The sequence below is a fragment of the Semicossyphus pulcher genome, unplaced genomic scaffold, assembly GCF_022749685.1.
Source record: "Semicossyphus pulcher isolate SPU_LCO1_2020_fin unplaced genomic scaffold, fSemPul1.0.p SCAF_13, whole genome shotgun sequence".
NCBI lineage: Eukaryota > Metazoa > Chordata > Actinopteri > Labriformes > Labridae > Semicossyphus > Semicossyphus pulcher.
The window spans coordinates 19044464-19067138 of NW_027211637.1; the positions used below are offsets into that span (position 1 = coordinate 19044464).

A 22675-nucleotide genomic window follows, 5' to 3' on the forward strand; every position below is an offset into this window, starting at 1 on the left:
CCTGTAAATGTCTTGGTATGTTCATGTGCATGGAATTACCTGCACACGTCATCTCTCTGAGCTGCTTTTTCCATACCTTCTGTAAAGGTAACCTCACGCTTCCTCGCCTCAAACGTCATCTGTAGTTTCTGGCTTTAACTCTGCTCCTTGGCCGTCAGCCCAGTATATTTGTGACTTATCTCCCAACAGATTAGTGGGTGATAGTCATGCAGGGTTGGTTATGTCTGGATTAAACATTGTTGTAACGATCCGTTTGTCACTGGAGTATAAGCGCGGTTCCACAGCTGACTTGCTGTATTTACATTGTGTTGGAAAGGGGAACATAATCCATGTAGCTGCATGACAGATATTTGTCAGGGGGAAAAGTCCTGAGCTTGACTTTATCTGACATGATATGAAGCCGATATGGATCAGCTGATGCGTGAGCGCACATGGAAGCATAGTTGCACTGTGCCCTGCAGTGCAACTCAAAACTTGATAAAACTTTGAATATAATTCAAATCTTTTCTTTGTTAAAAATGTAAGGCAATTATTTTGATTATTTACTATTATTTTCACTATTGACTTAGTGTAATATCTTCTTCTTGGTTAATTGTTTTCTCTTTAAAATGTCAGAAAACAGTGAAAAGTGCCGGTTATATTTTCCCAAAGCCCGAGAGGATGCATTCAAATATTTAGTTTTGTCTGACCACAGTCCAAATCCTGTTAGACAGATTCGATATTAAGTTTACAATCTCTGACCAAAATGATCTAACTGACTAAAAATCCATCGTCAAAAAGGTTGTGAATGAATATTCTGTTTGTCGACTATCGTAACAGCTCCGGTTGTAACTCTTGATTTTCCTCGCTGACGGTTTCTTTCCTTTTTAGACCGTTTGCCTTCATTTGAGTGTCGAATTTGTTTCTTTTTCTTTGGATTTTCACTTATTTTTGAAGTTGTATCTGTAGTCATCCATCTTTTCTTTGTTTGTTCAGCCATAGTAGATTACTGTTTACTCGCAACACTTGCAGAGAGCGGAAAAGCAGCCGCTTAGCTCCGCCTACCCTCTCTGGCGGACCAACCACTGCTGGGTGATGGAAAACGCGTCACTAACTGGGCGCCGCTTTGAATTTTTGCCACAGACAGGCATTCATCAGTGGGCCGTAGGCTCAGTCACCATTGCGTTACCTTATTCGACGATAGATGGTGACTTAACAGACAGTTATTTAATGAAAATCTTTGAGATTTTTACTTTAAAGTATAATTAATGAAAATAATCAATATAGTTGGCATCTCATAAAACAATTGACTGATAACTTAAGCTCTAAACTGTATTTTTTTAAGGTAATGTGTGTGTATGACTGCTCATATTTAATTTTGCTGAATGAAAAAAAAAACATTCCTGAATTGACTATTCGAAAGGGTCGTTCTGGTACATACAGTGAGGTATTGTATCGCTTACAGTTGTCTTGTAAAAGCTATCTCTGGTGAGGAGAGGAAGGAACGGTGTGGCAGGCAGGACAGAGCGCTGCAGGAAGTATGGGAGTGTGTTGTAGGATACCTCCTCTCATCTCCTTTATTAAGGTTACACTTCTGGCTATCTCCTTATTTCCTGCATTTGTCTCCCAATGTTTTGACTCAAACGATTTAAAAGCGCTCAACAACAGATCAGCCTGTCGCAGCCGCCTCGCTCTCAGCGGAAGTCTGCTGGCCCTTCTGGTGGGTAAAAGTAAACTCAGATATGATGTATGTGCTCGATGTGGTGAAATTCTGTGTGAGAAGAAGTCGCACTTTTTTGTCTTAATGCTTGAGAGCAGAACATGCACATGCTCACCTTTTATGCAAGCACAGATGTGGTGTGTAGGCGACAAAAGCACAGGATGTGTGGTTCTGGGGCAGGAAGAGGAGCAGGAGCTGAAAGAAGTGTGTGTGTGTGTGTGTGTGCATTTAGCAGGAGAGTCCCCGCTGTAGGTCTTAAACTGCTGCTAATATGACGCTGGTAGGAGCCTGTGTAGCTACTTTACAGCCTACACACTCGTAAATGTGTCTGTCTGCGTGTTAATGGAGGCAAGACAAAACTGTACTCGCTCTTTTTGTTTATAAAGTTAAAAGATGAAGCTTCCTTATCTTTGTACTGTACTTGTTAAAAACAATTACAAGCATGTATACTCACACAGGTACCCACATACAAGTTGTACATGTCTTTAAGGTGTTTAAAATCGCTGTGATACAGACCTGAGCAGTACCATCACCAACAACTAACTCGAGGTTTAAAAGTTAGCAATTTGTGGTTTTGGTTGATCTCTATGGTGAAAGGCTTACCGAGGTTAATCTGAGGACAGTAACTTTATCATTTGAACTTCATCAACAATATCTCTCTACTGTATGTCTCCAATTTAAGTATGTGTGGTTTAAGCGGTGGCCTCCGCTTCACTGTTTTATGTGGTCAGGGGGCTTGAAATAGTCGTATATGCAGCGTGTTGGTCTGTGTGCTGAAACAGAAGAGGGGAGGCCAAAAAAACGTATGTATCAAATTAAATGATAAAACACTGGGCAAGAGCATGAAGCAAAGATTTATACAATATTTTTACGTGTGCTCTAGGGTTTTGTACAGATAAGATATTGTGTCATCAGACGGTGACTAAAAATTGACACCAAAAAACCTGTAGTCATGAAGGTGTTATTACAGACATTATTAGGGATAGACCGATTATCGGCCGGGCTCTGATGCATATGCTCAAAGGCATTTAAACAAAGTTTAGTGTTGGAGTTTGTATTATTCAAAATCTTGACGCCAATATTTTCACTTTTACTGCAAATGAATATCGGCTTCAAATAACGGTTATCGGCCTCCTTGACTACTATCGGTATCGGCCCTGAAAAAACCATATCGGTCTATCTCTAATAATTATTGTGTGTCAAGTTTTTATTTTACATCATTATTTGCTCAACCGAGAACATCTTTGTAACTGCAGTTAAATGTGAACTATGTGTTTCTATAACTGTTCTACGTCTCTCTGTCTCTCCAGTTGACATTCGAGAAATCAAGGAGATCCGTCCTGGACAGAAGTCCCGGGACTTTGAGCGCTATGTGGAGGACTCTGCAGCACGGCTGGACCAGGCTCATTGCTTTGTCATCCTGTATGGCACCGAGTTCCGCCTTAAATCGCTCAGCCTGGCAGGTACGCAGACATCCGAACATGTTTACATAACTTCAGATACAACAAGAGCAGTAGTGTGTTTCTAACATGAATACCTTCCTCCATCAGGCCATCGGTTTACCCTTACATCTGCTTAGACTTGTGTTTCCAACCCGTTTTCGTGGTTATTAATTGCTCCTTTTTGCATGTTTGGAACTTGAGTTTGAGTTCATACATCTTGTATTACATTCCTAAACAAAGGCTGAGGTGTAATTTTTATAAGTGAGCTTTACTGCCACAATCAAGTCAGGTCAGCTTTATTTGTGAAGCCAAAAATCACAAGTTGCTTCAAAGGGCTTTACAATCAGCACATGATGCAGAACAAGAGCCTTAAGGATCACTTGATTAACTGGTCATCAAAGCAAGCCTCTCACAGGTGACGATTTGCTGCTTTTCTTTGAAATGTTCCATTTACTGTCACATATGACAATTTTTCTAAAATGTCAATCATACAAAACAAGCAGATTGGAAACATCACCTTGGTTATTCCATCCATCCATCAATCCATCGGTAATACAGTGGTCATTGAGCTTATGGCCCACTGATGAAAGCCTTTGCGACATTCGTGGAAAAAATCACAAGCCACGCCCAGTTAGTGACGCGTTTTCCATCAGCTAGCAGTGGTTGGTCTGCCAGAGAGGGTAGGCGGAGCTTCCGGTCTCTGCAAGTGTTGCGAGTAAACAGTAATCTGCTATGGCTGAACAAACAAAGAAAAGGTCGAAGACTACAGATACTACTTTAAAAATAAGTGAAACAAATTTCGACGCTCAGATGAAGGCAAACAGTCTAAAAAGGAAAGCAACAGTCAGTGAGGAAAATCAAGAGTTACAACCGGAGCCAACTGTGGACGTCACACATGCAAACACTGTCTGGATATCTGGGAAGTGTGCTCCCGCAATTACCGTTGATCGCCATAGATGCTGCCAAAGAGAACGAAACTGAGATCTTTGAGATTACCACTTAGAAAGAAAAATATGTAACTTATTGTTTGGACAATAATTGCTAAAGTAACTGATCATGAAAATGATCTGTAGCTGCAGCCCAATACCACACATTCTTATATCCTTGATTAAAGAGAACTCTCCAACAATGACAGAAGTCATGTCGATTTTTTTCCCCTCAGCCACATCTGATGAGGAGATGACCATGTGGGTGAAGGGGTTAAACTGGCTTGTGGCGGACACACTCAAGTCCCCAACACCGCTCCAAATAGAGAGGTAAACAGTACACATGTAGCTGCACACCACATCCAATAATAAAGCTATTTCTCTCTCTACAGTATGTCCTGTTTGTGTTAAATGTCTAAAATGTCATTCTCTTGTTTTTAGATGGTTACGTAAACAGTTCTACGCAGTTGATCGCAACAGAGAAGACAGGTAAGTCCACTCAGTGAAAAGATTCAACCTCCAAAGATGATCAGATCACCCTCACAGGAAATGGGTCTCATAATATATAGCACAATTATTTGTTGCACCAGTTGTGTGTGTTTTCTTAAGCGTTACATCGAGAGAAATAACCCGGCTGGTAGGTGTCTGTGAGAGAGAGATAGCTCTGCTGAGGTGTAGTGGAGGCGCTAACCTCTCAGCCACACACCAGCACCTCTTCCTGCAGCAGGAAACAGACAGCAGAGGATGGAGGAGATGTACAGAGATGTTTGTCTGTTACATCCCCGACAGAGCACAAGCCTTTGTTACACGCAGTGGTATTGTCCTCTCGGGCCCAAATTCCAGCCTGTGTAGTAAAAGTGAATCCAGAAAGACTCAGCGGAACATGAGAGGCATGTGTTTTGCAAGGTTTCAGTGTGTCTGTGAGCTTCTAAATGATGCGTCTGCACCGCAACAGGGTCTACGCGTGCAAAGTGGTAGCCTTACCCTTATCGTACGTACGTGCGTGTCCATGTTTGTGTTTCATTTCTCAACAAAAACGTGTGTATGTGTTTAGGATATCCTGTAAGGATCTGAAGAGCATGCTGAGCCAGGTCAACTACAGGGTGCCCAACATGAGGTTCCTCAGAGAGAAACTTCCGGTAACCTCCTTCTACTTATCACAGACACCCCCCCTCCCTTCCCCACTCTGTCTCCCTGCCCACTTCCCTTTCACTCCAGTGATATTAGAAGCTGAAGATTTATGATTTGTCGTTAACGGTCCTCCTGCTCTTGTTCTTCGACTTGTTTTCTAGGACTCCGAGCTGAGGAACGGAGACGTGTCCTTCAGCCAGTTTGCCCAGCTCTATCGCAGCCTCATGTTTGACGCTCAGAAAAACGTAAGTGCATGGATTTTATGCATGCACAGAGAGTCCTGTCCCAGCACTCCCCCCCCCCCCCCCTCCCATTCTGATGCCCTGCCAGCGCACCCTTCCTCGCCCATCTGTCTGTTCTCAAATGGCTGTGAGATCAATACGTACCAGCTAAAAACCCACCAAACCCCTCTGGAGGCCATTAGGACAAACACAGACACACTCAAACAGATGAGGAGGTAGGCAGGCAGGCTGGGGTCAGATTAAATGGATGACCTCATACCCCCTCCACGACTAACAACCCAGCCCCCTACAGGATGTCAATCTGCATGACTGACACACTGAAAGGACGTCACTTTCTTTAATTAACTAATATTTTGCCTTTTTGTCTTTTAGATGGAATTTCCTTTCTTGCAGAGGTAGGTCAAAAATGAACCCACACTGAAACACACTGAATCTATCTGCAGCGTCACAGTTGTGTGTTTACTGAAACGGTCCATTGCCTTCTCTGCCAGGTTCATCGACAGACCAGAACAGAGGATCTCCCTCGACGACTTCAAGAGCTTCCTCCTGGAGTCTCAGAAGGTAATATCCCCGAGCGGTTAAACACCAAGTTCTTCACAGGTTTTGTTTCGTCTGCTCGCTCTAATACATCTGTGTTTGTATATGAATCCAGGAACTGTGGGCCACAGACAACAACAAGGTTCAGGAGTTTATGTTCGGCTACCTGAAAGACCCCCTGAGGGAAGTGGAGCAGCCTTATTTCTACCAAGATGAGGTACACAAAAGCTCTCACCGCCTCTTTCTTCCCCCCCCTTGACTCAGGGTCTTCACTTACTAATGGAAAAAAAATATTTTTCTGAGTAATGTTTTACATTTTGGAGGGGCGGGAGATGCTTAGAAATTGACATGACATGGATAGCCATGATCTCTGCCGAAAGCACCTCCCTCCCACACAGATGGAAAAGGTTATTGACTGTGGTGCTGCTTGAGAGTTCAGCAGAAAGCAAAGAATGCTTTTTGTGGTCACCATTAACATATGATTGACTCAAGACAAGAGGAAGACGGTGTAAACCACCCTGAGTTGGTATTGTCTTTCCGTGCCTTAAGTCATATAATCTCATAGCGGCTTTACAGGCCCTGGTCAAGCTGAGAATAACACCGTAAGAAGAAAAACTATGATTATTGTTGACCCACAATGGAAAGTTTGTTAAATACAGTAAATAGAATGAAGTCCGTAATCGTGCTTTTTGTTCTGATAGGACCGCCACTCATTTCACTATCGCACTAGTTAACCAAATGTCCACCCTCTGAAGTTGCGCCTGAAATCTGAAATCTTGCAGACTTAATCCTCCCCTATCATGCTATTATGGGGCGCTAATGCCATTATGGTAAAACATTTTTTCGCTCTGTGTCCTTCGGAGGACGCTATCCGCTTCTCCAATGGGCCCTGGAAAACCTGGAAAAGCCAGGGAGCTTGCTAAACTACACTTCCTCAATGTAGGACGCCCGCCTCCGATGTCATGTCTCGTTTAAAATTGTCATGTTTGAAATGTAGACTGCAGACCCGGTAGAATCTCAGCGTATTTCAGATTCTGTACTGCTCTGAGCCATTGCCTGCAGCAAAAACGGTAGTATTTCACTCCAGCGTCTTTCTCTGTAAAAGGGAGGGGCGCAATGCCAAGCTGTTTGTACAACTTTCTCCACAGCTATGGCGCCAATTTCAAATATTATTGCTTCTATCGATTACAGAGAACACCAGCTTTTTCAGGGGTGAATTGCTCCTTTAAGTCATACATACAGTCTTAAGTCTAACATAAGTTCACCAAATGGTACAAGTGTGGGTTCCACAGCCCATTAACGCCCTGTTCAGCTATGCTTTCAGCATCCTGATCCCCTAAGATCAGCAATATTCCATGTCTAAATTGCTTACAATTGCACTATAACGTTTTGGAGACACTTGCAGGCTTGTTGAATTGTAGATTTAAACTTCCCAGAAACACACCAGTTGAGTCTTATCCTCATTTCTCTCCTGTATAGCTCCTGACGTACCTGTTCTCCAAAGAGAACACCATCTGGGACTCCTCCCTGGACCAGGTGTGTCCTGATAATATGAACAACCCCCTGTCCCACTACTGGATCTCCTCTTCACACAACACGTAAGGATGGAGCCCCCGTAGCTTCAACTCATGCCTTTTATTATGTTAAGCTTCTGTCAAATTCAACCGTCTGTAATTAGGCCTTGGGAACATTTAAGTCTGGCATCGTCTCTTGAAGCCTCTAACCAAAGAGGCTTTTGAACTCGCCCCATACATCAGATAAAAGTGTATAATTTAACAATCATGGTCCAGAATGAGATCCAGGCGTTTACTTTGTAGGAAAATGTGTTTTTCCTCCAATTGAAAAGTGTGTGAAAGGCAGTTGAAATGATAACCTTCTGTGCTGGATGTGGAACAATACTCATTGGGGCAGCGGAATGAAAACTTCCCATGTTGCTTTGATAAGGTTTGAATTGACAGACTGAAAGTGTTTACAGTGGTCAACAAAAGAGAGAGAGAGCCCTTTTGATATAGCTGTATCAATGTGTTTGTGCTACCACCATAGAAAGTGTGTGCGTGTGTTTATGATGGAGTGTGACGTGTGAATCCTTTGACTGACCGCTTCATTGCAAAGTTTGTTGTTTTTTTGTGTGCGCATGCTTTGACGTTACATGCTTATTTTTAGCTACCTGACGGGAGACCAGTTTTCCAGTGAGTCCTCCCTGGAGGCGTACGCTCGCTGTCTGAGGATGGGCTGCCGCTGCATTGAATGTGGGTTTAAACACACACACACACACACACACACACACACACACACACACTACAGTTTTACCCTCGTAAAGTTAAACGCCACAACTTGACTTTCAACCTCATAATTAACCGTCTCGTCCCCGCTTCTTGTCCCTTACAGTTCTCCGTTGAATGCCGCCACCACACCCTCACTTACACACTCACACTTATTGTTGCATAACAGTGCTGTACATGGCCTTTACACCAGACCCTTGTCAAGCAGGTTTCTATGAATAGGCCTGGCTTACAGTGGGTTAAAGGGTTGCTTCACTTCATACAAAAGTAAACAAACATGATTTCAACTTGTGTGACTCCAAAGGTCGCAACTAGGGCTGGGTTTAAAAGATCAACTTCTTCGATTCCAATCAATTCTCATTTGAATTACCCAATATCGATTAATAAATCCTGAGACTGATCTTTCACGTTTCTGAGCGCTCCTGAATGCAGCATGACTCAGCCAAAACACGGCAGTGAGGGAGACATGCCCGGACTCGTTTACTGCACCTTCTATGGAGATATCAGTGATCATCAACGGACTCTTTTTATTGTGTGTGTGTTCATGAATATGTGAGTAAGTTTTGCACTGATGATTGTTACTCTCTGTTAGCGTCGGCGAGAGTATTTTCGGCATGTTGTTATACAGGAAGCCTTTCCCCATAACTCTTATGCGGTGTTCCAAATGCCATACCACACTAGCAGTACATACTGATTTGCCCAAAACGTAGTTTATATTATGCAGTATGCAAACAAAAGCAAAATGTGCAGTATGCCAAAAATGCGTAGATGTCGTACTGATTCGGAGAAAATCTCCAGCAGGCATCAGACCAGTCTACCTCGCCTACGGTATCCCACAATGCAAAGTGCTGGAACGTCTGCTGCAGTTGAAGTGACGGACAGCAGCAGCATTCCAGCAGAAGGGGGCGCTATAGCTAGAGAAGCAGCAGTTATTGTTTACTTACGCCTGGCGTAGCATACTGCAAAATTAATTTGAAAAGCTCCTACTACATACGACCGCCGAACGCAGTATATAGTTAATAGTACGGCATTTCGAACACAGCCATAGTCTCGTGTGGTTTTGTTCTTCGCGCTGTGAATCAAATCGGGACCTTGTGAATCGGAATTGAATTGAGAAATCCTTTTCGATACCCAGCCCTGGTCGCAACGCTCCTCTGAAACTGTATAGTACAATTGAACAAATATATAAATACTCTTTTTATGCAACATTTATTGCTGTAAGTGCATTATGCGTGTGTGTGCATTTTCAGTGGACTGCTGGGATGGTCCAGAAGCAATGCCAGTCATCTACCACGGACACACCCTCACAACCAAAATCAAGTTTTGTGATGTCCTGGCCACCATCAAAGAGCACGCCTTCGTCACGTCCGAGTGAGTCTCCATGAGCGCAGCCCTCGCTTTTGTAAAGCCTTTTGTGGTGATGAGATCATTTGAGGATAAGACATGACAAAGACTATCTGAAAATATCAGACTGAACTATGTGCATATGCTGCTGTGACATCACTTCTCATTATAGTGTGTGAGAAAATGAGATTATATCACACGTTAGCACAGATGAAGATAAAGAGGGAAATTCTGTGAAGTTGCGACTCTGAAAGCTCTTACGTGTGTTCCTCCTACAGCTACCCCATCATCTTGTCCATCGAGGACCACTGCAGTATTGTGCAGCAGAGGAATATGGCTTCCCACTTTAAGAAGGTGTTTGGAGACATGCTGCTCACCAAGGCCGTGGATATCGCAGCAGATGGCCTGCCCTCACCCAACCAGCTCAAACGAAAGATCCTCATCAAGGTCAGGAGCCGCCCCGGACTCATGGGAATTCATTTGAAAATCTTTTTTTCTGCATTAAAAGGTATGAATGGATGCTTTGTATACAGTGTTCTGATTGTGTACGATTCTGATTGTCTGTTGCAGCATAAGAAGCTTGCAGAGGGCAGTGCCTACGAGGAGGTGTCCACCTCCACTCCCTACTCCGAGAACGACATCAGCAACTCCATCAAGAATGGCATCCTGTATCTGGAAGACCCCATTAATCATGTAAGCAGGTTCATCATGAGTGAATGTATTCTTAAGTGTTTATCATCTTAGAGAATGCTACTCCTTTCTGTTTGACCACTATTTCGAAACTGTGTCCCACTTTTATGAGCTGCTTCTCTCCTTCTTAGGCCGGTTTTCAATGCGACACATGGATCCTCTTAATATTTCATTTAGCCGCTTGAGCCAACTGTCTCCCCCCCTTCATCCTCTCTCTCTGTCTTTTTCCCCTCAGGAGTGGTACCCTCATTTCTTTGTCCTGACCAGCAGTAAGATCTACTACTCAGAGGAGACCTCCAGTAACCAGGGTAACGATGATGAGGAGGAGCACAGAGAGGTTAGTAGGCCTGGTCTGCTGCTGATCTACAGAGACAGGCCTGATTTTGAACTTGTACTTGTGCAGATCTGTGCATCACCAGACACTGCACAGAATTTACAACAATATCAGAAATCTACATTTTTATTCATCATTGTGGTGGTTTTGTTTTTTAATATTCAAAGACCCCTACATGGATCGAATCACTTTAAAGATGTCACAGCTTAGTGAAAAACTACAGATATCAGTTTACATAACATCTCCCTCTGTTGTTATCTTCCAGGTTTCTAACGGTATGGATCAACACGTGACGGAGAAATGGTTCCACGGGAAGCTGGGCGCAGGGCGGGACGGGCGGCAGATAGCCGAGAGGTTACTGTCGGAGTACTGCCTGGAGACTGGAGCTCCAGATGGCTCCTTCCTGGTCAGAGAGAGTGAGACCTTTGTGGGAGACTACACGCTCTCTTTCTGGTACGAACAGATGATTTTGCATTTCAAGAATCTTAAAACTTTGTGCTTTTTACTCCGAGTTCAACAACATTTTCTTGGCAGTAATAAACAGCATAGAAATCACACAAAAAAGCTAGTGTTTAAATGTTTACCATGATAATATAATTGTTGCCTTCTGTATGTGTTGTTGGGGAGACTCTCCTGTGTTGCAGTAGACCTTACTTACGCAGTGTGTTCTGTAACTCTTACCAATAACAGTGACACGCTAGCAGATCAGTCAATGTCAATCTCTCCATGATTGATTTGAATGGGCTTGTTGTCACGGTCTGACGGGTCATCATTCACCTTCTCTGAGAGGGCTTTACATGAGTGGAGTTACTTCAAAGCTAATCAATCTGTGTGTATGTGATTTGCACACAATGTATGTAAACAAATGGTCTGACACTCAGCAGGTGACATGAGAAAGATAACAGGCGAGGTAGTGATTTTTATTAGCGGTTGTCATAACAACCTGTAGACAAATACTGCAGGTAAAAGTATTTTCTGACTGTTTTCCTCTCACTTTTTATGCACCAGGCGTTCGGGGCGAGTGCAGCACTGTCGTATCCACTCTCGCCAGGAGGCAGGCAGCCCCAAGTTCTACCTGACTGACAACCTGGTGTTCGACACGCTCTTTGCCCTGATCAACCACTACCAGCAGGTGGCGCTGCGCTGCAACGAGTTCGAGATGAAGCTGACTGAGCCGGTGCCTCAGACCAACGCTCATGAGAGCAAAGAGTGAGCAGCTTTCACACAAGTTTAACTAATTAGGATGATAAAGCCCCGCAGACCTTCACTGATACAGGTTTTGTCAGTATTTATGTGTGTGTTAATAATTTTTGCTTCTTGTTATAACTACAGTTCATATTCATTTAGCTGGTGCCCTCCTTTTTCCAGAATAAACAAGATGGGAAGTAAGAAAAGTTGTATCCCTTCGTTAACCTGTGATCCATCTATGCTTCGTTGTTTGTCCCAGGTGGTATCACGCCAACCTCTCCAGGAGCCATGCAGAGAACATGCTGATGAGGGTTCCTCGTGACGGGGCTTTCCTTGTGAGAAAGAGGGCAGAACCCAACTCGTTTGCCATTTCCTTCAGGTAACTTCATCCTATTGCCTGATTAAGTTATTGGTTTTTTTTTTATATCTGAAGTTAGTTCCCTCTTACTTCCTTTTAAAGCTAAGCTACGGTAGGCAACATGATTTCATAAACATTTGTTTAAAATAACAAATTTTGATCATTGCATTTCCCGAACAAAATTAAATAGAAATTATGTTGGTTACTAATCTGTGACTGTGAGCGCCCGTCCCTTTGTATTTCATCCGGTCTGAATCAAACAACCAATCAGGTTTGGTTGGTAGCTTTCCCACGTAACTGGCTAATCACAGTGACTCTGTACAGTGTGTGTACTGTGTCAGTCAGGAGCTATGCGAACGTGCGGTAAATTTCCTGTCCCTCCTTTTGCCGACAATGGCTTATACTACTAAAGAAGCAAAAAGAAGGAAGACATTGGAGGAGAAAAAGCAAGAAAGAGAATAAAAAGAGGGATCAGACGAGATGAGAGCGATGCAGAGGTTGCCCTGTTCCTACTTGACAGGTATAGGTAGCTCTTTCGGTACCAGCTAACGGTAGCACTGAGCTCCAACACGTACAGGTAAAAAGTTGGTCCACACCAAGAATCATAACTATAATGATAACTTTGGTAGTATTTGAACATTTTGCCACCAATAAGGTGTACTTTTTGGGATAAACAGCATCTCACCTCTCTCTCCTCGTCTCAGTGCTGCAGAGAGAAGCACCGCGGCACCACACCAGTTGCAAAATGCGCGCGCATGTTTGGTGTAGCAGAGTGATACAGAGAGGCAGAATGTTCACGTAGCTTATTGCCACTCTAGTTTACAAAGATGAGACAAAGACAAATCATTATAATCCTAGAAGATTCTACATTATATTCACATATATGTAGCTAATCTTGGAATGAAAGCAAAGTCTTTAATATCATGTTTGTGGTTTGTTTAACAGAGCTGAGGGAAAGATCAAGCACTGTCGGGTGCAGCAGGAGGGTCAGACTGTGGTGCTGGGCACCTCAGAGTTTGACAGCCTTGTAGACCTCATCAGCTACTATGAGAAGCACCCTCTGTACCGCAAAATGAAACTGCGGTATCCCATCAACGAGGACACACTGGAGAAGATCGGCACTGCTGTGAGTACCGCTACACAATCAATGGCATACGTATACTGTTTTCTGGGTTTGATCAAAAATGTGCTCTGTATGAACATGTAGAGTGTAGTCAGCTAATTCAGTGACCTCTGACATCTGAACACACAATCTGTCGCAAAATAGGAGCCAGACTACGGGTCACTGTACGAGGGCAGGAATCCAGGCTTTTACGTGGAGGCCAACCAAATGCCAACATTCAAGGTGAGTATGGAGACACCTTTAGATCCGCATGCAGTTAAGACACCTTCATAACCTTCTGTCTTGCCTTTTTTAGTGCACGGTAAGAGCCATGTACGAGTATAAAGCCCAGCGTGACGATGAGCTCTCCTTCACTAAGAACGCCATTATCTCTAATGTGGACAAACAGGAAGGAGGGTGGTGAGTGACCTGCATTACATTTATTCAGGAAGTAGCTCTTAATTATGCATTTAGACAAATCATATTTGCTTCATGACAGGGTCGATTCTACCGGATGGCACTATGTTATGATACTGATTTAATGCTGACATCATTTTAAAGCCCCAGTGTTATTAATATGTACTAAACCACATCCCCCCCCTCTCTTCTTTTTTCTCGCTCAGGTGGAAGGGGGACTGTGGAGGGAAGAAGCAGCTGTGGTTTCCTGCTAACTACGTGGAGGAGATCAGTCCATCAGCGGCAGAGCCTGACAGAACTGTAAGGATCAAACCCACAAACTTAAAGAGCTGCTACTACTCGTTTGTATATTCATCTCTCATTTAGCCGCTGTGATAGAGATACGTGTGTATAAGAGCTTCTGAAATAACTTCTTTCATAATCCTTTTTCTCTCTCAAGCAGGAGATGACAGAAAACAGCCCTCTGGGAGATCTCCTGAGAGGAAGCGTGGACGTGTCTTCCTGTCAGATTGGTGAGTGGGCCCTCCACTTCCTGTTTGACTCTGCGCTGCAGGGCTGCAGAGCAGGCAGTCACTTGCCACAGGGCAACCTTTCTCTGGGAGTCACATGCTTGCATGTAATCTCTGCCCTCTTTGTTTTTATTACATAATGACGCCGTCTCCTTTTCTTACTGCAATATCAGCCTTTTATCAGCCTATTCTATCATTAATTCTCCTCTTTGGTTTTACTGTTTTGCTTTTCTCACACAACTGTGTCTAGTACTTTATTGACATCCTCCAGGCTTGTCAATACAAACCCATTAGTGTTGGCACATGCAGTCATGCATTGTAGGGGCCCCTGCTAACCACGGTTAATACCTGAGCCTGTGGCGCTGCCATTGGCTGGCTCTGTGGCTCCATCTAGTGGCAATATTGGGAATGTCTAGCTAAATGTCTTGAACACTGTGTTCCAAGGCTTCCTCCACATGACCACTCACAGAGTCTTACCATTTAAAACCTTGGCTTTATTTTGGAGAAAGTGATGATGCTGAATCTTCAGGCAGGCTGCTATTAGCTTTTATGCCTCAGCACTGTGCTTACATTTCGAATAAGTGTAATTCTGTTAAACTATGACCTTTATTTAAAGCACAGAAAAAGCACCTTGGAGTTTTAGGATAAATTTGGCTTTTCGTTATTTGTTGTTATTTTGGTTAATTATTTGTTTTTCATATTTTTAATTTTAAATTTGATGTTATTTTCAACGTAGTCTTTTCACACCTCTCTCTTCAACCCTTGTCTATATTTTCTTTTCAGTTGTGCATAATGATGGGAAGGGCAGCAGGCCTCATGTTTTCTCCCTGGTGCCAAACACGTCCATGCGGACGGGCCCTGTGCTGGACGTGGCTGCCAACACCCAGGACGAACTGAAAGAATGGGTGTTGAAGATCCGTGAAGTCACCATGACCTCAGAGGCCAAGGTTAATATATGTATGGACTAGGGGGCTCGTGCCTCATCGACGGATCAAGGGAGAAGTCATGATTTATGCGTGTCATGTAATACCAGAAAAGTGTCTAAAAGTGGTGTATGTCAGGAACACGAATTCACCCCTTGAATGCTCTGTTGTTTTTTTAATACAACCATCCGAGCAGTATTTGCTGAGCGGACTGAGCTTCATGCTCAGTTTTGGCTTCAAACTACATATTGTGAAAATATAAATTGAGCGACGATGTGTGTTTTTGTTGGCTCTGCTGTATTTAAAGTTTGTGTCCCTGTGTCCAGCTAGAGGAGGGGAAGATGATGGAGAGGAGGAAGAAGATTGCACTGGAATTATCCGACTTGGTCATCTACTGTAGGCCTGTGCCGTTTGATGAAGACAGTAAGGATGAAGCACACGCTGTGAACATGCCTTCTAATACACACTAGAGCAAACATTTGGCTGATTGCATACCTGTGGCATGATACAAATAGCACACATGTCAAATATAAACAAAGGTAGGTCAGCTCCGTCTTCCCGCTCTGCCCCCTGTAGAGATTGGCACGGAGCGGGCCTGTTTCCGAGACATGTCATCCTTCCCCGAGACCAAGGCAGAGAAGTACGTCAACAAGATCAAAGGGAAGAAGTTCCTGCAGTACAATCGACTGCAGCTGTCCAGGATCTACCCCAGAGGCCAAAGACTAGACTCGTCCAACTACGACCCTTTGCCCATGTGGCTCTGTGGCTCACAGCTGGTGGCACTCAACTTCCAGACAGCAGGTATCTACAATCTTATCAGAGGTGATTAAAAAGCATTACTTTAGTCCTGTTTTCTTGACCTTCTTTTCCACTATTTCCTTCTCTTCCCACGTGCAGACAAGCCCATGCAGATGAACCAGGCTCTGTTTATGCTGAACGGAAGAAGTGGCTACGTCCTTCAGCCGCTCATCATGAGGGACGGCAGCTTTGATCCCTTCGACAGACATACGCTACGAGGCCTCGAGCAAGTCACTTTAGAGATAGAGGTACAGTAAAGTGAGGATTGGACTGTGTGTATCCATGCATGAGCAGCGGGTGCATGTTTGTGTTCTTTAAACAAACGTAGAATGCAGTGAACTACTAAAGCAGCAGCAGCAGCTCATGGAGGCCAGTTGCTGTAGCAGCTCGTTGTAGCTAACTAACTCTATGTGGATGTTTTCCTTTTACCCGTTTTACCTGTTTACTTCCCCCAAAGCAACCAAGCAACGGGACATTTAGCTCCAAAACTTAGAGCATGACTATCCCCCAAATAGAAGATGCTGAAACAAGTAAAGATGGAAAGTAAGTGACACGTTTCCCTCTTCTTCTCCTCCAAAGGTTTTGGGCGCCCGGCACCTGCCCAAGCACGGACGTGGCATAGTCTGTCCCCTCATCGAGATCGAGGTGTGCGGGGCGGAATATGACAGCGCCAAACAAAAAACGGACTCAGAAGGTGAGCGCTGCTCTAATTTTAACCCCCGGGTGTGTTTGCCAGAAAAAGTGACAGCTGTGCCAGAACTGAAGGAATTGGTGGTTTCTGTTTACTGGATACATTACCCTTGTGAAATTTCCTGTCTGGTCCTAGAAAAACAGGAAGTTGTACAAACAGCAAATCCATGTGTGGGAATAAAAAGAGAAAACATCGGATGTAGTTCTGGCACAGCTCCCATCAGCTTTCATGCTCTGCTTTTCGCAAAAAAATTGTTACATTGGTGTGCTCTATAATAAGTAGCAGTACAGTACTGTACTCATGAATTCATTATTTCCAGAACAGGTTTGAATGATGGCGATTATATCATAGACATTGGCACTATTTGTTCCACTATTCAGTCTCTTTCTCTGCTTTTTGTCTCGCATACCCAACAGAATACAAAGTAGTGCTGAGCAGGGTTTCCGCTAAAAAAAACACTGCCGGTCCACGTGTCCTGGAAGCTTTCAATGTTACGGACAAATGGGTGAAATGAAAAACGATTGATAGGCAGGCTATATCAAGGGCGCAGAATTGATACACGAAACTGTTGCACTTTCAAGTCATGTGTCGTGCATATGAGACATCGATCACTCTGTCTCTCACTGTAAACATGTCTCATGCTCAAATGACCACTTTCTGCGCCGCGTCCGCGCTGTCCATATGCATGCGCACTCTCTCTCTCTCTCCCTGAGGTAGTGCAGTTATACATACTAATATTAATTCATGTATATGAATCGGGATATACTTCACTGAAATCCCTGATGAGGACATCGCAGGCTGTGGAGAAATTCAAGTGATCCCAGTGATGGCATCTCGTGCACTTGTGGCATTGATGAGAGGGACTGGTGCTGCTCGCCGGTAATTCCTTTGCCAAAATGACCAATAATGGTTCAGATGGCTGGTTTAGCGGATTCCCAAAGCGCTGAGGGGACGGACATATAATGAATCAGTGATTTTTTTGTTGTTGTAGAAAATATATTATTTCCACCGGACATTATGATTTTAATATGTCGGACTTCAACAGATTTTACCAGTTAAAAAACCGCCATTACCGGATAATGTAAACCCTGGTACTGAGTATTAAATAAGCCAGTTAATCAGAAGGTGCAGCTTCCTCCCCGTTATCCATAATGGGAAGAGCTTGTATTAAAATAAGTTTGACATGAGAATGATTTCACTGATTGCTCCTGGGGTTTGCTGCTCTTTGCAAGTCATACTGAACCTTTAACAGTGATATGTTTATCTTTGATATAGCATACATTCATGATATTTAGTATGCAGTTTTCCTCTACTGTACATGTGTTCATGGTTATCTCTTCTGCACTCAGCTTCCTCAAACAGAAGGAGCAAAGAGCCACGTCAAAAGTATTTTTTAGACTACTGTTAGTGTGGGGAAGTAATGCATTCATACTGAACATGTGTCGTCCCTCTCGCCCCATCCCTCTCTTTTTTGTCCTCTACAGCTGATAACGGTCTGAACCCCACGTGGCCCCGCAAGCCATTCCAGTTCACAGTGTGCAACTCTGCCTTCGCCTTCCTGCGCTTTGTGGTTTATGAGATCGACATGTTCAATGACCAAAACTTCCTGGCTCAGGCCACATTCCCCATCCACAGCCTCAAGACAGGTACACACAGCAATCCATGTGCTCCCTGAAATGACCCACAATCCTGTTGTTAGATGAGTGCTGTAATAAAAGCCTCCTGTCGCCGTGTCTTTGTGTGATACCAGGTTACAGGTCAGTTCCTCTGAAGAACAGCTACAATGAGGATTTGGAGTTGGCTTCTCTGCTGGTCCACATGGACATCATCACAGGCAGGGTGAGCAGCATGTCCGTGACTTACAAACACTACAGGCACCAAAACAGACGAATAACATGTTTTGTGATTATCAAATATCACTGACGTGTTAGTAGTGCAGCGAAAAGAGTAAGACATAATGTTTTATTCTGAGGACAGGCTGACTGTTAATGCTAAGCTAAGCTAACCAGTTGCAGGCTGTAGCTTTACTGTATGAGAGGTGGACAGGTTACACTTTCAACACTTGGAGTAACGTCTCTCCCTCTTGTTCTCTCAGGATGAAAACGGAGAGGTTCTGAGCCCGTTCCTCGCAGTCGGGGCCGCTCCAGTGACCGCATCAGCCCAGGCAGGGCGGGAACGTTTGGGGGACTTGAGCTCAGTGTCTTCGACTTCCTCGACCATGTCCCCTCTGCCCCAGTCGCCAGCCCAGGCCCTGGCCTACAGGGGGAGGGAGGGCTCCTTCGAGTCCCGCTACCAGTCCCCTCTAGACGACTTCAGGGTGTCCCAGGAGACACTTTTGGACCACATGGACGCCCCGAACAGAAGGTAAATGTGTGGTGTGTTGGATTTCATGCCTGTGCGGTGTGGTCGCTGGAAGCTTCCAGACATCCTCCTGTCTTTGTCTTCACCTCAGGATGCTACGGAGGACCAGAGTGGGCGGAGAGAACCGCGTCTAAGTCCAAACCAATCAGGATGTATTTCTGTCGCACCCCCCCACCCAGTACCCTCCCACCCTTCCTCACCCAGTCGCCTCTCCCCGTACTGATGATGTCACTGACTGCTGTGAACACTGTTTCCATGGAAACGCCCACCACCGCTTTGGCCTACATTTCAGGCAGCTCTCCCTCCCTCCATTCTCCAACTGCCCCCACCTCCCTCTCTCTCCTTCTCTCTCCCCTTCCTGCCGCCCAGCCTCCTCACCACTCGCCTGACCAGAAGGAGGGCCTCGGACATAAGAGGAGAGGGGTGAGCGGCAGGGGGGGAGGTGGGGGGGGGACACTGAGAGGAAGCTGAATGCTGCGGACAGGAAGAAGAAACGGACATTTACAGGAGAACAAAAACAAGGCTGAAAAAGTTCCAGCTCTGGACTGGCGCTTTGCGGGCCGCGTCGTCCTCTCCTGCGCTTTAGGTGTGCACAACAGCTGCCGAGTGTGGAGGCAAAGAGGAGGGAGAGAGGTATAAGAGGTATCAGTTTGAAACTGTTTCCCAGTTAGGTTTCTTCGCTCTTCTCTATTTGGCGTATATGAATATATGTATTTATTCCTGCTGTGCTGTTGGCCAGAGAACAGCAGCAGCTGACCTGCTCTCAAAGAGCTCCTGTCTCCATGTTTTTAATTATTATAATTATTTAAACCTTTAAACATTCATAATGTGACATTACTTCTTTTTTTTTTTTTTTATGTATATGTGTAAAACATGAGGGCTCTCTACGGCTATTTTAACGTGTCTCTCTTCTCTGCTTTGTGGAGGAAATGATGCACCTCCAGTCTAACTCATAACCCATAACCTGGAGGAACGTTTAACTCTTTCCTTTTTGGAGACATGAGGAAGAAGCCTTTTAAGTGTTGGAAGCAGTGAGAGAGCAGGCAGCATCATGTGTCACGTTTGCATACACAAACACACCCATGCATACACGTGCACGCTTCTTTTATTCCTAACTTACATTCCTAAAAAACTGCACATCATTCCACTTTTCCTGCATTGCAGGCGCCTTTACAAGCCAGTCGGACACATTTAACTTCTGCCCCCCTCCACGCTCTTTCTGCTCACTGATGATCATGTCTGTTGGGGATCTAACACCACACTGTGTGATAAAGCAGGACCAGGGATACATGTTGGTCATTGTCTATGTCTTCTTGTCTCATCTACCGACATGTTTATTGGCCGTTTTAATGGCAGCACGCTTGTCAATGAAGCGAGTTCATAGGGCTGCAAGGTTACGGCTAAAAAGACAATAATGATAACTGCTGGATAATGTGAAGTGCTGCACTCACATTTGAAAACATTTTCATGCAGACCGCATTATGAATGTTTCAAATTTGTCAATGTACCATACTGTAACAATGGAGATTGTATTAGAGTTACATGATTAACTTTGCAGCCCTGTTTTAATTTATGATGGAATACTTTATGGGAGATGTGGTTACTTTGACTGGCATTTCAAGTCTTAATAGATTATATGGCTTCTTTAATCCAGTGTTTTGATTAGTTGAGTATAACTGACACAGCTCTAATACTTTAGTGAATATAAAAAACATCAGTATTTTTGACAAGAATCCAGAAGAAGCATCTTAAAGGTGAGCTTGAGGTGCAAGATGTTTCCTATTCGTCCCCCATGTTTGAAATAAAATTCCGTATTTTGACCAACAGTGACCAAGTATAAAGGCTTTCATCGCCTAATGTATCAAGGAAACATGCAGTTTACATTTTGCTGCTTTACAAAGGACCTTTTTTAATGCGCTGCTGCAGTGTTGCGGGCAGTTTAGTCGCAGCATCAAGCTGCTTCCCGGAAATCTGTGGGGGCATTTTTTTGAGTTACACTGCCATGATATACGGTTACATTGCCACTGCACATGAATTTATTAGCAATGCATTGTGCAAAATCTGCAGCTAGCTGACTGTCAAGTACTAGTAGAGTTCATCATTCCCCAATTTTAGACTCATTCTGGTTTTTATTCATTAACGCTCGTCTAGTCATTTAGACTTCTCGAGGTAAATGTCGGCGTGTGGGTCTCATTTCCTGTTTGTGGTGTGAGAGCGTGTTTGCTAGGAGCAGGCAGAGTCTAGGCTGCAGGTTTTGTTGTAGCTCTGTCTCTGTGGCTGACGGATGACAAAGGTGCCTGGGGGCGGGGTTAAGGTCTGTGACAAATCTCGTATATAGCCAATGGTGTTATCGTTCCAGGTTTGTGTCTCTGCTCGTATGTGATGACTTAACAACTCAGTATTCTCGCTCGGTGTTGGACCACTGAGACGCACCTAAGCCATATGGTATGACTTTTAAGTTGAGGTAAAAGCAGGAACAAGATTAAATACTTGACGTCTCAATGAAAAGTTTGAGCATCTTGTTGTGTTTGCATCCCGATATAAACTCCAAAGCTCCCCCATATTACTTTTTACCCCCCCCCCCCCCTCCCAGGGTCAACGAATGGTCTTTGTGGAGAGCGCTCCCTTCAATGCTGCATCGCTCTTACTGCTGAACTGTCTGCTAACGTCTACGTGCCTCCGTCTGTGTACACATTAAAGCCACATCATTCACCTCCCCTGCTGGGCTTAAAGCACCTGCACAGCCACTGTACACCCACAGAAGTGTTGTCACTTATTATGATTGATGGGACCTCCTCAGTATCAGCCTGTATACACCTTGTTTGACTGATATATTCCTGACTAAACTGTTTAGTTTGTAATACCAGTTAGGCACAGACAAGGTAAATGCCAACCAATCTGTTAGGAGGTCTCATCAACCAGAGTAACTCAGAGCTTCTCTGTGGGTGTGCAGGGCCCTGAAGTGTTATTTAAAAATTTTTCTCTTCCAATCTTGTCTCATTTTGTTCCTTAGGGTGTCATTTACAATCGCCTTTCTGTAACGTGCCTAAACTATGGAGAGGAAAGAGTTCATTTTAATTTTGCCTTTCATATGAAACATATTCAAGCCTGAAAGTAAATAAAATACTTACTACTTCATACTACTTCGTCTTATTTTCTTGTGATTCAGTTGGGTGCGTTTTATTCAGGTAAATGTTCCCTGTATTTGCAACAGACAGAACTGGTTTCAGTACTGTCTGTCGTCAGATACTGCACAACATGAAGAAAGTACGAATGTCTTGGTCTTAGATGTGTTACCACAGAGAGCAGGGTGACTGAACTGTTTCAGTGCTGAAACTAAGGCTGCATTCATACTGCGGCTAAAAGTGTCACAATTTCTTTCCCCATATGTGATCAGATTTTTTCAAATCAGCGTGATTAGCAAAAAGTTGCATGATGTCGCTTTTTTTTTTTTATTCGGAACTGGGCTACTTGAATATGTGGTACCAAACCGGAATCCAAAACACGCGACTTCAAATTGTTATTGGTCCGCGTTGCCTTGGCAATATGCACATTTCCAGGACTGATTCTAAAGAAGACTTCCTGTTTCCGCTTTGCCATGGAGGACAACGAGACGCAGATAAGGCAAGAACTAATTCCTTTGCCTCTTGTTTGTTTTGCCCATCTATGATGGAGATGTCGCTTACTTGCACAGAAATGTA

At 44.1% G+C, this 22675-nt stretch overlaps 1 protein-coding gene across 3 annotated transcripts in view; it reads left to right on the plus strand.

Moving 5' to 3' along the window:
• Positions 1-22117, plus strand: part of plcg1 (phospholipase C, gamma 1) — a 28635-nt gene extending 6518 nt beyond the window's left edge. For 2 of the 3 annotated variants that reach the window (XM_069659768.1, XM_069659769.1), the window contains exons 3-33: positions 3010-3162; positions 4304-4397; positions 4509-4556; positions 5122-5206; positions 5360-5443; positions 5813-5835; positions 5932-6001; positions 6093-6194; positions 7457-7575; positions 8141-8226; positions 9510-9630; positions 9882-10050; positions 10174-10296; positions 10529-10630; positions 10893-11080; positions 11636-11836; positions 12075-12194; positions 13119-13299; positions 13441-13518; positions 13592-13695; positions 13899-13992; positions 14132-14204; positions 14985-15148; positions 15451-15547; positions 15701-15925; positions 16022-16170; positions 16502-16616; positions 18098-18259; positions 18364-18452; positions 18709-18977; positions 19066-22117. In XM_069659768.1, coding sequence (XP_069515869.1) covers positions 3010-3162; positions 4304-4397; positions 4509-4556; positions 5122-5206; positions 5360-5443; positions 5813-5835; positions 5932-6001; positions 6093-6194; positions 7457-7575; positions 8141-8226; positions 9510-9630; positions 9882-10050; positions 10174-10296; positions 10529-10630; positions 10893-11080; positions 11636-11836; positions 12075-12194; positions 13119-13299; positions 13441-13518; positions 13592-13695; positions 13899-13992; positions 14132-14204; positions 14985-15148; positions 15451-15547; positions 15701-15925; positions 16022-16170; positions 16502-16616; positions 18098-18259; positions 18364-18452; positions 18709-18977; positions 19066-19108 — 3731 coding nt within the window. In that variant the 3' untranslated portion in view covers positions 19109-22117. The remainder of the gene's footprint in view (positions 1-3009; positions 3163-4303; positions 4398-4508; positions 4557-5121; positions 5207-5359; positions 5444-5812; positions 5836-5931; positions 6002-6092; positions 6195-7456; positions 7576-8140; positions 8227-9509; positions 9631-9881; positions 10051-10173; positions 10297-10528; positions 10631-10892; positions 11081-11635; positions 11837-12074; positions 12195-13118; positions 13300-13440; positions 13519-13591; positions 13696-13898; positions 13993-14131; positions 14205-14984; positions 15149-15450; positions 15548-15700; positions 15926-16021; positions 16171-16501; positions 16617-18097; positions 18260-18363; positions 18453-18708; positions 18978-19065) is intronic. The other variant, XM_069659770.1, reaches the window with a different exon arrangement.
• The last annotated feature ends 558 nt before the right edge of the window (positions 22118-22675 follow it).